At 40.2% G+C, this 17,126-nt stretch overlaps 2 protein-coding genes across 6 annotated transcripts in view; one reads left to right on the top strand and one right to left on the bottom strand.

The window, feature by feature from the left end:
- The window catches only part of GREM2 (gremlin 2, DAN family BMP antagonist), a 42,021-nt gene extending 29,474 nt beyond the window's left edge, over positions 1-12,547 (top strand). For 3 of the 4 annotated variants that reach the window (XM_017806719.1, XM_017806720.1, XM_017806718.1), the window contains exon 2: positions 6,290-12,547. In XM_017806719.1, coding sequence (XP_017662208.1) covers positions 6,291-6,794 — 504 coding nt within the window. In that variant the 5' untranslated portion in view covers position 6,290 and the 3' untranslated portion in view covers positions 6,795-12,547. Of the gene's footprint in view, positions 1-1,202; positions 5,697-6,289 lie in introns of those variants that run through there. The other variant, XM_017806721.1, reaches the window with a different exon arrangement.
- Positions 12,548-13,613: 1,066 nt separating this feature from the next.
- FMN2 (formin 2) overlaps positions 13,614-17,126 on the bottom strand; it is a 179,686-nt gene continuing 176,173 nt past the window's right edge. For both annotated transcript variants that reach the window (XM_017806715.1, XM_017806716.1), the window contains 2 exons: positions 15,811-15,892; positions 13,614-14,384 (listed from right to left, as the gene is read on the bottom strand). In XM_017806715.1, coding sequence (XP_017662204.1) covers positions 14,358-14,384; positions 15,811-15,892 — 109 coding nt within the window. In that variant the 3' untranslated portion in view covers positions 13,614-14,357. The remainder of the gene's footprint in view (positions 14,385-15,810; positions 15,893-17,126) is intronic.

The raw sequence follows: 17,126 nt of genomic DNA, 5'->3' as shown, positions 1-17,126 counted from the left end.
GGGAAGCACTGGTATTTATCATGGATTTAATCACAGAGTGTGGGTAAGGTTAGAAGGAACCACAGTGTGTCATCTAGTCCAACCTTCTTGCTCAAGCAGGGTCATTCCAGAGCACATTGCACAGCTCTTGGAACTAGAAAATCTATAGTCACAGCTAAATTAATATGATGCAACATCCTTTCAACTAGCTCTATCTTAGCATAGATTGTTCCCACCAGTGTATTTTTCTACATACTTTGGTTTTGTTGATGATTTATATATTTTTCAATATTTTAAATTTAATGTCTTCAGGAACTGTCCTGACAAGGAGAACTTCTAAATTCTGACATTAGGGGGGAAATGTTGTCCTCTCCTGAAGAACATAGGCTGGGATCATTGAAACGCAGCTCCATCTCCCCCTTTCAAAAACAAAGCAAGAGCCTCACTGTAGAATGTGGTTCCTGAGATGTCTAGCCTGCGGGAAGACCTTTCCCAGTTCTTTCAAAGCTTTGTGGTGTTCCCTGTGGGTATTCTTGGCTCGCTGGTGTATAGGTGTTGGTGAAAGGGAGAGAGAAGAATGGATCTCCTTGGTGGGCAGGAGAGAGAAGGATGGAAAGGAGGAAGAATCTCCATCCAAGCCAGCCAAACTAGGAATTTCTGAAAGAAATGTTTTCTCCCTCTGCCACCTACCGCTAGTCTGTGATGCAAGAAAATAGTTTTCTTTCAAATCACTATAGAGGGTTCTTAGAGGGCAAGAATGGAAAAATTTCTGCCTGTAATGGCATTGATTTTTCTTTTTTAAATAATTATTGCTTTTGGTGTTGCGTGCACTGGTTTTGGAGACCGATTCTTAGTACTCCTAGTACATGGTAACTCTACTGCCAGAATGCAGAGATTTTGTATCTGAATATCTGAATAACACATCCTAGCTTCAGTACCGTGTTTTCTGTGGTTTTTTAAGTTTGGTCTCCCCTGCCTCCTTCATGCTTTGTTGTTGTGGCTGGCCTCAGTCTTGGCAATTTAGTAGTGAGAATCTATTAATGATGGAACGATTTAATAAGACGCCCATGTCTCTGCAAAAAGAGATGCAGTACAGTGTTCAGTTATTGCTGACACTGTTGAGACATGGAAGAAATAGTTTCCAAAGGATACTTGAAAGAGAAAAATTAGCACCAAATACCTCCCTTGCACAAAGATGGCTGATTAGTGTTTATTGTGGTCTTTCTGTGAACATTGTACCATTAGAATTATGCCTAACCATTAATAAATTAAATAAATAGCATTTTTGGCTTCCTGGTAGAGAATCTGATATTTCCTGGCTTCCCACATCTGTTGCTAAAGCCAAGTTTTCGTTCTTTGAAAAGCCATTGCCTGGCTTGTCTTCAAGGAACACTTCTTGTGTCCCATCTTAAATGTGAGAACTAACCATGTACAACATGTTCTTACATTTATATACATATGACTGATTTATACAGATTCTTTATCTGAGTAGGTCAAATACGAAAATAGGTTGGGACTAGAAAAATTTTTGGTAAGAGGGATTCCCACACTCAGCCAACACTCAGCTGATCCCTAAGGAGAGCTCTCGTGTCTCTGAAGTTTGCAGGATGAAACCTGGAAAGAGTGATGCAGGTGGTCAGATGTGGCCATCTGTGTATCATACTGTGGAAATGGACCTGACTTAATCTAGTCTGTAATGCTTGCCTTTTGCTGGTAGTTAAAGAGAATCGCTTTTCCAAGGGAAACTCTTCAGCCATTAACTAAATTCAAAATTTTCAAAAAGTAAAGAATCTCTGAACTTGTTTATCATCTTCCCAATCATGGACTCTTACGATACTTTTGATACGTGTAGGATAGATTTGTAGTACTAAATTTTCTTCCTCATGAATCCATGTTGTGACTAAGCTGTATAGGTAGACTCTCAAGTTCCATGACGAGACAGGTTTTGCAGGTTTTTTGGCTTTAAAAAAAAATAATTAAAAACTGGCTGTGAGTATTTTTCTGAATTCCCTCCAGAAGGGCCTGGTGAAGTGATGATTGTGTCATACCTGTATCAGAGACTGGGATGTTTCCAGGAATACTGATAATGCTGAGTGCTTTGTAGGTGTGCATGCTAAAGCAAACAAATGGGTCTCACACCTACTGATTTCCTGAGCAGCTAACATAAAATATCACAGTGATCTTCCAGTTACATCCCTCTTTCTTTCTGCCTACCTGCAGCTCTGAAGTAGGCTGACCTACAGAACAAGAATTTCCAGTAAGAAACTGCATCTTGAGCTGAGAAACTCGTCATGACTTTGAAAACCAGAGGAAACATCAGAGCAGTCACTCAGCACAGATGGGCACTGCTGTTAAGTTCTGCCCTGTCTTTCAGACCATAGCACTTACTTCTGCATTGGGGGACTTCTCCAAAAAAGATGCCCTTGAATTCTGAAATCAAGTCTAATGCTCCAATTCAGAGAGAACTTCCCTAACCACAAAACTATAGGCTATTTTTGGGGTTACGTTACTGTCTGTCCTGCTCTGGAGCTGGATTAATTTCAAGAATGCATGAGTTATTGGGCCAGAAGGTCGTATGCAGGAGAGAGCCTGCCTTGGTAGATATTTTATGTTACATAGTAATTGCATACAAAGAAGAAATACAGCAAAGGGCAGATACAGTGATCCTGGGTCTTCCCCTGCTGCTACAGTGCCCTGACCTCTGCAAATGACAGAGCTGGATCCTGGCATTCTTGCTTCCTTGGCCAAAAGAAGGATTTTTTATACTCCTGGGTACCTGATAGCTCGGCTCCATCATGCTGGGTTTGATGAATTTATGAACTCATACTTGATGCTAATTTCCTTATCTCAAGGAGAAGAAACCTTGCCATGTGAAATGTAAGTGCAGCCAGGCCTTGCTGAGTATCTTGTGTAAGGTTAAGTTATTCTCAGTTCACGTGCTAGAAAAGAGGCATGTGGGGGAACTGGCAGGAGCTGGCAGCAATGCTTGAAGAAGTTGAAAACTGTCACACAGGAGCCTCCACTGGCTCTGCCATGGGAACCCCAGTGCAGCAGGAATGGGGGGCCCAGGCTGGCATTGGTGCAAGTTGTAGAGGCATTGGTCTCTTGAGGCAGTTCTTGCTTGCATCGTCTCAGCCACATGCTGTTCCATTTTGTTACATCTAAGTAGGGCAGAACTGCCCTGTTCTTGCCAAAAGCCAGATTCTTCTCCAGTACGTTTTGTGTTTCTTCTCATCCCGTTCTGTCTGCAGACAGACAGCATTCACCATGTTGCTTTGCATTCAAATTGAGTTTGCCAAAATGTTCTGGTTCTCTGGGAGTACTGAGGTTTCTCTTCTCTTTGCATGAGAGCACCATAAATATATGGAGTCCTTGGCAAGTTGCTGGCACTAGGTGACCTTGTTTGCACCCTTACTTGCTTGAATAGAGGATTTGTGTGCCAGGGCTTAGAAAGGGGTGATTTGCAGGCTAGTAAAGGGCAACCCTGTGATTAGAAATTCCACGATCTGACAGAATGCACATTTGACCTGCTAGTGTAAGGTAGATTATTATTCTATTATGTAAATATTTTAAGGCTCAAGTTTGATAAGGATCAATGAGAGAAATGAGTGGTGCGTTCCTACCTGTCTGTAGAAGTACTTGCTGACATGTACTGCAGCATTTGGTTTATAACCTTACAATAGTGGCTTTGATTAATAAGACTTTCTTAGTTATAAACATAGACTTACTGAGCAAATCCTACTTACTCTGTTGCATGGCTCTCCATGTCTACATAAAACCATTTCAGTAATTAGAAAGTTACTATAATATTTCTCTGTATTGTAGATTTTAAGTTCTCTGCTTTCCTGAATTCCTAGGTAAGATTTCTACTTGACCCCCATCCTTGACACAAAAGGGAAATGTGTCCTTTCAACTTGCCTTTTATGATAAGAAAGGGTGGGTGTGGTAAGACAGGGCTTCACAGAACATAAAGGTTGGAAAAAACCTGTAAAATCATGCCAAGAAAAGAGAAAGGTATGGGGGAAAGGGTACATCTCTGCTTCTGATGTGCTTCTGGACCTGCGCTATGCCAGGATCAGACAAATGAGACTGGAGAGGCAATATCCCTTGTGTTTCAAGAGAAGAGTAGAAGAGTATGCCTGAGAAATGTGGCATAAGGCATCTTGTGAAAAGCTCGTCTCTGTTGTTTTCTAGAAGGTGTAGGCTTGTAACTCTGTTTTTTCTCCTCTCCTTTCTATATAAAACACAAACTAGTGGGGATCAGTTGTTTTATCTACTACTGAAATGCAGCCATCAGCGCAGAATAACATGAGAACAGTTTGAAAGGAGGCATGGAACACTATATTCAACTGAAACTAATTACCTGATTAGGTTTTGGCCTGCGTGTGTGGGTTGACATCCAATGGACTTGGCTACAATTATTGCCAGCAAAGCCAAGTCTAGTCTTGCTTCATTTAAAGACTTTGGACAAAAGTTCTGGACTTGCATGCTGAATGCTAAGCAGTGTGAAAATAGGCCACTGATTTAAAGTACCCATGGCTACAGTGGGTGTCAGTGGGCAGATGGCATGGTTGCAGATGAATGAGCTTTTTTGGAATTTTAGAAATACTGGTTTCCATTTAAAGGTGGTTCTGTTTCAAGCACACAATCTGATGAAATTTAACTCTGCATTGGAACATCCTCTGTTCACAGCTATAGGATTAGCACTTTCCTTTCCTTCAGCACTTCAAAATTCTCCCCTTAGAAACTTAGTCAAGTCTGGCATTGGGATTTTATAGATTTAGAAAACAACCTAAGGGGATGTTATCTCACCTAGTCTGCTACAGTAGTTCCTCCTCTTTATCTCCACAGGAGTTAAATACATTAGGCCTACTTTATTAGGTGAGAAGCATTTGTTAACGCTGTTGTCTTCTTTTGCACCTTTACTGCAAACACTTTTTTTATCTTTTGGTGCCATTGTTTGGAAAATGGCAGGTTTTCCAGACAGGAGTACCTATGCAACATGTGAAGTGTCTATAGTGTTAGACATTATACTTACCAGTCTGATGGTAGTTTTTTGTCTTGGCACCTTTTTAAAGTTAAAAATATATAAAATCTTTACTTGGTTTGAAGCTTTACTGTGAAGAGAGGAATGAGTGTTTCATCTGTATGCTATTAAAAAATTATCCATTAAGAACAAAGGGGAGCAGAGCACTTTTAGAAAGAAAGTGTTCTTATCTCTAAATGGGAAGCTTCTGTGCTGCACCCAGTTCTGGCACTGTAGAGACCCTCTGTTCTTCTTTCCCAGGGAGAATGATATGAAATGAACTGTCAAATCAGTTGTAGCAGTTCACTGGTGAGCATTGACTTCATGAGGAGATTTAGTACATTACTGTGATATTCTGGAAGTGCTTTGAGACACATTACTAAAATGAATTGGACAAGAGCTGGTAAGAGATGCTCCACAGAACAAGAATACCTAATAGAAAACCACAGGAAAAAATATTTTTGCCAACTGGCTGACTATTTCAACTTAGCAACCAGATCATGCTCTACCCTATTCCTTAACATCTAAAATAAATATTGAATCCTCTCATGTTTACAGACCTTCTTAAACCATTTGCCCAAGAGGCGTTGCAGTAGTGAAGTCCTCGAAATTGTGTTTAAGCATTTCCTCTTTCTGCAAAAATAAATCCATCAAGTTTTTGGCCTCCCACAAAGACAACAAGTACAGGCCTGTAAGTGCCATAAAAGCCCCAAGAAACTTCAGAAGCAATTTAGAATAATAAAAATCGTCTTTTGGACACCCTGTGCTACTTCTGTGTGGAACGAGGTTGGGCTGGGTCTCGGGGGCTGAAGAGGCAGATGATGGGAGTTCACTTTATGTAACCTGGTATTCCCTTCCCCTCTCCTCTGCCATCCCCAAAACAGCTATTACCATATTGTCAGGAGCCTCCTGAGCCTTTGCTAGCCAGAAGTTTGCCTAGTTATTTGGGCCAGGATTTCATAGAGAAGGAGGAAACCTTTCTGGCTGAAGCTTCTGTAAAACCACCACTTCAGCTATCAAAGCAGCAGTGTCCCTGTGGGGAAAAAGCAAGTAGCTGGAGAATTTGTGGGGGGTGAGAGGGAGCAATGTGACTTTCCAAAGGGCCTGGCCTCTTCATGGTAAGTAATCACCCTAGAATAGTGCTAATCTCCTAGGAAAAGTGATGAGATTACAAAGGCAATAAGATCTCCACTTCTTCTAAAGGCATAGGTAAAGTTAAACTCCATTACAATTCTGTTGTTTGAAAATGTGTCTCTCTAACAGTGACTTCTGCTGCCATTGCAGGATGATTTGGAAATTTGCCTTGTCCGTTTTTCTGATGGCAACGCTGGTTCAAGTAACAGACACCAGGAAAAACCGTCCTGCAGGTGCCATTCCCTCTCCATACAAAGGCAGCAGCAGCAACCACTCAGAGCGTAGGCATCAGCTGAACAAGGAGGTGTTGGCCTCCAGCCAGGAGGCCTTGGTGGTCACCGAGAGGAAGTACCTCAAGAGTGACTGGTGCAAGACACAGCCCCTGCGGCAGACTGTCAGCGAGGAGGGCTGCATCAGTCGCACCATCATCAACCGCTTCTGCTATGGGCAGTGCAACTCCTTCTACATCCCACGACACGTGAAAAAGGAGGAGGAGTCCTTTCAGTCCTGTGCTTTCTGCAAGCCACACAAGGTCACCTCTTCGACCGTGCAGCTGGAGTGCCCCGAGCTGGACCCACCATTCCGACTCAAGAAAATTCAGAAGGTCAAGCAGTGCCGGTGCATGTCTGTGAATCTGAACTCAGGCAAACTGTGAGAGCAGGCATATAGCTGCTGCTTGTTGTTGCCTCTATCAGATTTACTGCTGTCTCTCCTCTCCCACTGAGCAGACTGTCCATTTTGTTGGTTTGTTTCTTCTTTTCCTTTTTTTTTTTTTTTTGTGTTCTGTTTTCTTTCAGGAGGCATCTCTCCAGCAAGGAAAGGCTCCTTGACACTTGCCTACTGGAATAATGCTTTTTAATGGGCTGTGTTAGGCACTTCACCATAAAGTTTCATTGTATTTTTAATATCATCTGGCAGTTGAATCTTCTGGCATGGAGCAGGCTTCCAGAAGTTGGGATTGATGATCTAAGCGACCAGTTGGCTGAATCCAGCATTAAATGTTTCCACTGTGTGGAGTAAAGCCCTCTGCCCTACACTCCAGTTCCCTCCACATGTTGAGAACACCTTCTCTGTGCTTTGGTCTGGAGCTTGTTTCTCTCACCTGGAAGTGCTGGGGTTCTGCCCAGGACTGGGGGACACAGGTGAGGGAGAGTAACAAGGAGCAATTTGTGAAAAGCAAGTAAGACTCTCCAATGAAACTCAGCTTCTTAAAATGACTTCAACTGTGCAATGACAAATGGTTCTGGGCTTGTTGTCTGAACAGCAGATCAGAAGCAAGGAGAAGAGGGCGAGGCACTGGGTCAGCCACAGTGACCACAGAGCAGACTGAGGGTGGGTTCTGATGCTGTTGTGGTTAGAGTATATTGAACACATGGTCTCTGCAGCAGTGTTTATTTTGTAACCTAGCTATAGTAAACAGCTGTTTAAAGTATTATAGACCTAGCCATGTATATTTTCCTTGTGGCAGAATATGCCAGAGATTAAAATATGTTAAGAGACTCGGTTGCTAGGTCAGCTGCCTGGCTTAAAATGAACATGGTTTTACTAGGCTTTCTGTAGGGTTTTGTATGTTAGATATGCGTGTGAGTTTCTTACTCCAAAAAGGACAACATCCATCTATGATGTTATATTTATGCCTGCACAGACTGGGGAAGGTGGGAGGGTAGTGAGAAAGGAGCTGAGAACACTTAAGGGAGCGATGTTTCCCTTAAGGTATAAAAGCACTGTCACACAAAGGACAAAATTTGGTCATTGCTGAATTGAATACAAAAGCTATGTAAGTGTTATCGAGTTTGGGAGTGGTGTCTCTCTCATGATTGGAAACCATGATAATGTGTTAGCATTAAAGGACAAACCCATCTGTCAGTGCCACTGGAATGGGTCACAGCTGTGGGAGGAGGGATAGAGGAGGTTGTGATTGCTGCATTACTAGTGGTGCACTAAGTTTTTGAGACCTGCACAATCAGTGTTGGTGAATGCTTGCAGTTCATTTTAAATCATACTATGTTGTTATTTAGTTGATGGAGTTTATTATGTCCTGTATATCCCATTTGTTGCAGTTCTGATCTGTATTAGTCCCAGCTGCATTAAAATCCTGTCTCAAACCGGCCCCTTCCCCCAAACCAAAGCCCATGCGCTCTCAGTTGTCTGAAGCTTACAAATTAAAAAGGACACGCCGACTCCCTGATGCATGTCTCACAGTTCAGCATCTGCATCTAGTGAAACCAGCCTGCTGTGGGAGCCCCTCCCCGCCAGCTTCTTTGCATGCAGCCGCTTCAAGGGGTTAATATGTTCAGCACTGTCGCCAGCTAGAGCTTCAGAGCCACAGGTCTCCATTATGTGACAGGCCTCTCTAAGAGGCTTTCAGGGTTGATCTCCGCAAGAGCTCACCAAGCGGTTTACAGGGACTGGCATGGGCAGGATGAGATTGGTCGGGTCTATTAGCCCTGTTACATGAACAGACGTTGCTTTTCTGCTGTGATCTCTCAAAGTGTCAGAAGTGCACAGGGAGACTCCTCACACAGGGAATGCTTTAGGGCTTGTAACTGCTGTGCTGTGGCATCCTGCCAGCCTCTGGATGGGCACCATTCAGTCTAGGCTTGAGAGAGCTGGTGTGAGTGAGGTGCAGAGGGGGAAGGTGGCAATATGGTCTACTAAGACTCCAGGGATCCCAGTCTCCACTTGAAAGGAACGAACTGAAAGTCAGACATTTTGGACTAGAGAGAGAAAAGCACCCTAGTACATTCAGTTAAGAAAAACATGCAAGAATCTTTACCTTTAAGCTATGCCCCGCCTGGGTTTTTCACCAGTTTGCAATATGAATATGCTGCAGCTTAAAGCTCCTTCTAGGAGCTGTGTTTATGTAAAAACTGAGTTGAGCTTGTAATGGTTAAAACTGTATTTAATTCTTGTTTTATAAATGAAAACAGAAAATGAAGAAATGCTTTAAGTATAATGTAATTATTTTATAGGTCAACTATTAAATTATAGATTAAATAATAAAGCTACTCTAGGGTTATATGGCATCCAGGTGTTTTGCTTCAACAGCTTGTGTCCAGCTGCTCTCTAATCAGTATATGCTCCATCTTCCTTTTCACCCTCCCAAATACAGGTGAATGATGGCTCACCCTGATAGCTTGGGAAAACCTAACTACTTCTCCTCTTGTCCCTAACAAAAGTACCTGCAAGACAGGTACCCCCCTCAAAAGTACCTGCAAGACAAGAAGGAAAAATGAAATGCACTAGTCTTAGATTCTGGAGTTGATTCTGCATGCACAAATTCTGGTTTTTTTGGTTAAATGACAAGACAAGCAAAGCTCCACCACTGGCTGAAACACCAGCATCATTTGTGGTAAGAGAAATAACTGTTACCCTGACCTAAGTGGTTTTGCTTAAAATATATATAGGTCCTTACATAACAGGCACCAAACTACTCATAAGGAAAAAAAAAAGGTATATCTTAAGATATAGATGAGCTTTAATGGTTGCTGTCAGCTCTTGAATAGGTACACTGTATGTCACTCCAAAGATAGGGTAGTGTTTTGGGTTTTTTTAATTTCCAACTGGAGAAAATGTAGTTTCTCAAAGGAAAATTTTTGTAATGAAAGGGAGTAGTCACATGGATGGATGAACCTCCATATGACCAGAAGAGATGCCTGTCATGGGTCTTGAAAGAAGCAAGAGCACCTAGACCATAACTAGCAAGGGAGGGCTATGTCCTTTATGGCACTTCTGACACCTGCAGAAGCCCTTTGCTCTTCTTCCTTGCCCATCTCTTGCCCAAATCCTCTCACAGTTCAGTGAATCAATGTGTTTGGAGTCTTTTTTTTTCGTAGCTGTTGCTTTTGAGAAATTAGTGGTTTGCTTTGTGTTAGCTACTAAAGTGTGGTCGGGGTGCCCTGCTCAGAACTTGAAAGTGCCTCTCTCAGTTGGCTTAAAGGGAGCTCAATAGTAATCTCATCTAATGCCCCTTTCTCATTTCCAGCTGTCTCTTGGCCAGTCTCCTGCTTTGCAGGTCGCTTCACTGCCCAGCATCCACCTGAACCTCTACTGTCTGAGGCACAGCCTAGACTCCAGCTCCAGTTTTTTAAAATTCTTGCTGCCTGACTGTTGAACCATCATGCCAGAGACATATGTTGTCATCCAAAAATCTCCCCCTTGTGGAAGCAATCTCAAGAGCAAGGCAAATCTCTCTGAGTAGATGAAAAAAGCCTTAGGTCAGTGGAGTTTTTTAAAGTGGAGTGCTGCTACAGGACAAGAGAAGGAGGAGGACAGTGAATGTTTAGCTCTACCACCATGGAACTGTCATGCTGGCAGGGCCCCAGTTTAGGGTGAGTGGCAAATGATGTTTTTAAGAGCTTAAATTTGAGCTGTCGTTGGGAAGCAGAGAAACGAGTGTTGACTCAATAGGGACCCTTTATCTTCAGAAATACATTAATTTTTTTAGGCAATGGACTTACCATTGGATGTTTTTACAAGTCAGTTGAATGAGTGTCAGGTACAGGTACAGCACAGATGGGTCTGTCATAAGCAAGAGAAAGACTTGGAAAACCTGTTCTGTAATGAGAATCATATTAGTGGGCGGCAGACCTAAATGGTGTGGGTCACAGTTTTCTCTCTCCTCCCTTTGCTGACCTCTTTGCACCATCTTCGGAAAAACTCAACTTCATCAGTTTTTGCTTACTCTTCCCATAGCAGTTTAAAATTGGTGTAACTCAAGTAACTAACAGATTTGTCACAAACTCAGCTTTCCTTTTAACCTAGAGTCTGCAAAAAATGCAAAGACTTGCTATATCTTCTCTCAATAAAAGTAATAATTGCTTCCAACTTTTTAAGCTGATCACTGAAAACTTGGGCGAGAAAAAAGGTCAGTCTGTGGAAGATGCCTCTAATTGTATTCCCGCTGCCACCGTTGGATAATACTTAACTAAGTTTTGGAAGTGTTTCGGGATGATGAAAGGTGTTACAAAAAAAGCTAACCACTACTGTGTCATGATGTGACAAAGTATCATGCTTCTGAAAGGCTTTAATTTGCAAGCAAAACAACTTGAATCCTCTTAGCTCCTCATAAAAAAACAGATTGTTATTGTCAGCAAGTCACACCTGCTGCTCAGGTATGAAAGTCCCTCTTTTGCTGCTGCATTTGTTTAAGTAACAGTGAGCAATATGTGGTGTTGGTGATCAACAAAAGCTCAGAATTTTGTCTGTGAGAACTCTTGTTGGATTACAGCCAACTCAAAGTGTAGTGTGGTTAATGTTGCAGTAAATGGGGAGATTGCGGTAAACATGGGGTATCCAACATCTTTAGAACACACTCAAACAGGCAAACAAAAGAATATTACTCCAGAATTCTGGAATGTGCATGTGTGTGCCACTAAAAAACGAAGAGTGGAAGTGAAACTTATGCTGGTGGTGTGCATTGGATATTCCGTGGGTCAACTGTGGTGCTGAACATAGTGGGCTACTTTGCATGGAAGCTTGAATAGGCTGGAGAGAAGCTATATAAAATTCAACCAAATAGATTGGGCCTGAGTAAAATGAAAGAGAAAAATCTATGTAGCAGCACGTGTTTTATGATCATAACATGATCCTATGAGCTGCAGTCAGCCTTTGACACTGTTCTTCAGAGATCGAGGTTTGCAAATATCTTCTAACATCTGTGCTGGAGATCCAGTGAAAAGTGTATGTATGTATGTATGTGACCATCCTACCAGGTCGCTGGATAACACACATATATAAAAAGGCATTATAATATGTGGATATAACTTTTCAATGCACATTTTTGCCCTAATAAAAATTTCTTGAGACTGTTACTTCGGCAGTGTTAGTAGGAACAGGTTACAAACCTGAGCCAAATGCACTACTGGATGGCATGCATAAGCCAGAGAAGTGAGTGTTGTATAGTCTGATTGAGTAAAGGACTGAAACTCTCACTACCACCACCTGGGGAAAAGGTAATATATCCACATAACTGGGAATTACTGTCACTATCCTTCCAAAAGACAAGGAAAGAGAAGCCCCATTTCCTCTGATCCCTTCACAAAAGTGTTTCCTTGATCACAGAAGCCTGAATGGGATGTGGTACTTAGGGAGCAAATGGTTTGTAGCAAACTACAGCATAGCTGGAGAGTCAAGAGAGAAGGCAGTTATTTCATTATTATTCCTTTTATTTTCATATAAATTAACATTCTAAAAAAATTGGAATAGAAACACTAAATACAGTATTGCACATAGTGATCTTTGTTAGACGATCTGTTATTTAATTTAGTATAGTAATATACATACTGTAGGTACTGAAGAGAACAGGAAGGCTACAAATGAAAACATGCTACTGTATCCTTGCACTTAGGAGCAAAGTTAGGAGGAAATAGACTATTGTTTACATAAATACAAACATGGATTTGAATCAGTGCCATTAAAATAGCTTTATTTTTTAAAGTTTCTTTTTCCATAAGTTAGTCATAACAGCAAATAATCTCTTATTTTCTCTTCCCCAAATAGTAATGTTACTCCCATCAAAACAAAATTTTAGAACTCCGTTCTTGGTAATTAATATCCCTGCCAGAAATTATCAGTAGTACAGAATTTCACATAGGTTTGTCAGCAACAGGAGACTTGCTTTTCACACAGTGAAAAAAACCATCTTTTCTAGTGCTTGGTATATGTGAAGAATAACAGATTCCTGAGGTCATATTTCGCACTTCCTTTTATGACACCCTGTAGGATATACTAGCCTCTGAACAGCTAGGAATGTCTCTTGACGTGCTAGATTAGACAGGGAATAACGCAACCCAGCAGGTTAGAGCTCATTTGCCTTACCCCAGTGTCTTTCAGGCTCCAAAGCTGTGAGCATGTGCATCCAATTGAGTTGCACACAGAGTCTACTTTTAGGAAAAATGCGCTTCGGAAGAAAAACTTTATCAATCAGACTGATCAGTTTGGGGCTCTTAAATTAGGACTGGAGGATGGGGTTGTTATCAGTTGAGCAGATCAAAATTGATAGTGACTTCTGGATTGCAAATAGGAATTAAATGCTTGGTCTAAAATGGAAGCCCTAAGTCGTAGAGTTCAATCATTAACCTCCTAGTCAGGGACACAAAGCCTGGAGGAAATGTCTGCAATTCTGCTAAGTGTGAAATTGATGTCAATTAGTTGGTAGTCTGTGTTCAGTCACTAGAATTGGCTACTGTTTTCCATAAATGTTGTCCCCATGTGCATCTTTTAATGGCTCACTAAAGGAGTTTTAAATTAACTGTAAAGCTAATTCCAGAAGGGAAGTCATGTACATGTGGCCAAAAGCCTGTCTGACTTAAGTGATCAGCAGTTAAAACTATACTATACCTTCTAAAGCTCATGTAAAAGTATTAGCTGCTTTATATATTAACAAACTATAATAGTCAAATCTCTCATACTCTCTATTATACTTCTGTGCTTTTCTGTATTTTTCTGGTTTTCACCTCTTTTTTCCTTTTTCTTTTTTTTTTTTAATGCTGGATTTCTGACCCCCATACCACCTGGCATTCACTATCTGGCAAAAGATGAAGTAAAAGTATGCTGCCTTATCGATTTTAAAGATAGTTACAGTAAACATCTTGTTCCACAAATATTTAGTCATGGAGGGCAACCAAACAAGTTGGGAAAGCATTGATTATACTGTATAAACAGCACTTAACGATTCAAAATACAAACTACAAATGCCAACATGAAACAGATACAAACAGTTCACTAGGAGTAACATTTCTTTCCCTAATCTAAGTGCAGTGCCATGAAGTATTTGTGTTAGATGTTGCCAGTAGGAATGGAAATGTTTTACTGTACCAAGTAGCATCCTTATGAAGTTCAACTTAATGCAATTTTCAGCATGTTCAGAACTGATGCAGATGCTGCTTTTTATGCATGCTGACTTGGCCTATTTGTAATATACCATACACTTTACAAAATATCATTTTTGAGTGGCAAAGGAGATACAGAGTACAGGGGAAGGTGTTTCAAGTCCATACCTAGTCTATTGCTGGGCACTCCATTAAAGTGATTACATTCGTGAATGAATGTACAATAACACATCAATTGGTGGAAAACTCTAGAGAACAAAAAGCAAATTTAAAAAGGTCAAGAAAGCAAATGATCAGGATGATGTAGTTTCCTTCCCTCTCACTCCCCACCCACGAGTATGTTGAGTTTTGGTAACCAGGTAACCATGGCTTTTGCTTTTCTTCTCTCAGATTTTCATACTTATCTTTGCTTTCTGAAAAATAAAATAAATTAAAAAAAAAAAAAGACGAATTGAGTGTACATAAAACCACCTCACACATACTTATGCTATTTAAAGCATAGAAATATATATCCTAATGATCAATTATAGTTACTGTAGAACTGCTTCACAAATAAACTTCCTTTGAAGAAGGAACTGAAGTAGACTACAGCTATACACTTCTTGTGAAATATTTTTGTTTACTTTCCTTTTCACTCATCAAATTTTTCTAATACTGAAAGTCCTTGTTTCAGTGCAAATAATGATACAGGAATAATTAAGCAAATAGTTATTTCTTAAAAGAAAAAATATCAGTGTCTTTATATGCTGCAAGATATAAGTTAGATGGAGAAATTCAAAATAATGTTAACTTTTGGGTTTGTTTTTTTTTTTAAACATCTTGATCTGTTTTATAATCAAATTGATTAAATGTAGTTTATCATTCCTTACCAAGCTAGTACTCCATTTACATTTCTTGCGGCACTAACCACAGCCAACTTTCACTAAACATTCAGAATAAGTAACAATAAATGCAATATTATTTATTCCTGTGTCAGATTATATTAGTTAGAATGCAGCATATTACCACATGCTTCATTTCCAAGATGTATCACAGTAATATAGCCATGACTACAAAGCACAAAAGAATTAAGTCATGTCTCGTGGTGGGAAGGAAGGGTGTGGACAGGGACACAGACACATGAAAAAATCTTCTAATATTTTATAAATATAAATGATGGCCAAATGCTACAGGTATCATTTAAATGTGAGGTGCAAGATTAATTTTTCACTAGAGGAATATTACTTTTCGGTAAAATCAACCATGATCCTAGCAACACTTAGGCAATCACAGGGGAAAGGTTTCCTTGAATGACCAGAATTACTCCTCTCGTATCACTGAAGTTATTTGTTTTCAGACGAATGGTGAAAGCACAGTATTATCTTTTTCTAGGGTTTCTATTCCAAACAAATCCCTGTCAATGGAACAGAAGCCACTAGTATTTGATACAGTGATCCAGCTTGAAAAATGTGTACCTATCAAAATTCTTCCTTACATGTTGTAACTGTAGAAAAGAGAGAGAATACAGACTGAATGAGCTTGGACTGGAATTGCCTTTCTGCCTTTTAGGTGCATCCCACACCAAGACTGGGAAGAAGACAGATTGGCAGGGCGGGGCAACAGTATGTTGATCTTGCTTGTGCTGCATCTATTTTGTGGAGTAATATTCACAAGCAGATGTCAAGTTTGTTAATCTAGCTCCTTTAATCAAAATGTTAAAATTAAAACAACAACAAAACCCCAAACCAAAAACCAACCCAGAACAAAAACATACATCAAGAATAACATACTTATAAAATGCGAAGAGCAAACAGTAGAAAAAGTAATGGGAACAGAAGCATTGCTACAATTTTTACTTACAATTCCAGAATCATGTTTTGGTCTTATGTTGTATAGTGACTTCCCCTTTTTCTGCCTGCAGACTTCCTCTGCTTCTTTAACCCTGAAGAGAGACAAAATATATAAATATTCCCATAGACCAACAACATTTCTGAAGACAATGCATTATAGAACTTACAAATTTAGGCCTGAGGACTTAAGTGGACAACTGTGTTCTCCATATATTCATTATCACGCTCCACAAAATAGTACTTGCACTCTAGGGCTGTTGTGGCCATACCTGACATTTACAAGGACAGGCATAATCAAATGCCTAATCAATTCTAGTTACAAAAGCAATCAGTACTTACTGCAGTTGAAGATTCAAATGTATGAGGGTTTTAAACACACTGGGTCACATGGAGTTTACATTTCAGAGCATTCATGCAAACATTGCTAAGAAAACTTCTTTTTATCACTGTTTAAAATAATTCTTCATCCATTCCCAACTCAGTACTTCAACTACAGTTTAAACAAAGTTTCTCACCAAGCTATCTTTCCTTCCACTCATTTTTGTTTGGATTTAAAATGGTGAAATAAAGGTGGTGTGAGTCACTGCACATGTGTCTTTCATTCCAAAGCTGAGGAGCAGGTTCCCGAAGTAAGGGTCCACTTCTTAGTTCTTCCTGACTTGGCAAACACTACCAAATTAGGACCTTGTGAAATCCCACCACATTCTTGATAAGAGAAATGTCCTTTTTTGCCATGCAGATAGGAAATAAACTGTGAAAGGCAGAGGACTATACTCAGACTGGGAGCCTGCCAGAATAATTTGATGGGTTGAATGTCACACCGTAAAATATTTCTTTACCACTTTCACTGGTTTTGTAGATCAACCTTGTAAACACACACGGTTACTGAAACACTGATAATACAGATTTAACTTATAGACTCTGAGCTCCTAAGACTTACATAAACACTTTCCATAAGATGACATTAAATCATGTGAGATCTGTATTAATTTATTTATATATAAATCCTATATTGGCTTGCTCTTGCCAAAAATATAGGCTTTAGATGGCATGTACTCTGCCTTTTCATCATTATCCAACAGTGAAAAAAAGAAACAACAGTTAAATGATATTGAAGAAATTATATATCCTTGGCTGGTTCCCTGTGGTTCATCTCCAGACCACTCGTATGTCTGCTATTTCAGCAAGGCTACATAGGGCAATGTGAGAATCAGATTTTGTGTTACTATTATTTTTAATATTTTTGTGTGTGTGGTAAGGGCCAGATTTTGAAAATAAAACTCCAGCTGGGTCTGCTAAGCACATTAAAGAAACCGCCTTCACATT

The sequence above is a fragment of the Lepidothrix coronata genome, unplaced genomic scaffold, assembly GCF_001604755.1.
Source record: "Lepidothrix coronata isolate B3197 unplaced genomic scaffold, Lepidothrix_coronata-1.0 Scaffold16, whole genome shotgun sequence".
NCBI classification, from domain to species: domain Eukaryota; kingdom Metazoa; phylum Chordata; class Aves; order Passeriformes; family Pipridae; genus Lepidothrix; species Lepidothrix coronata.
The sequence above is the reverse complement of the archived record's forward strand: the minus strand, read 5'-3'. Positions and strand labels throughout refer to the sequence as shown.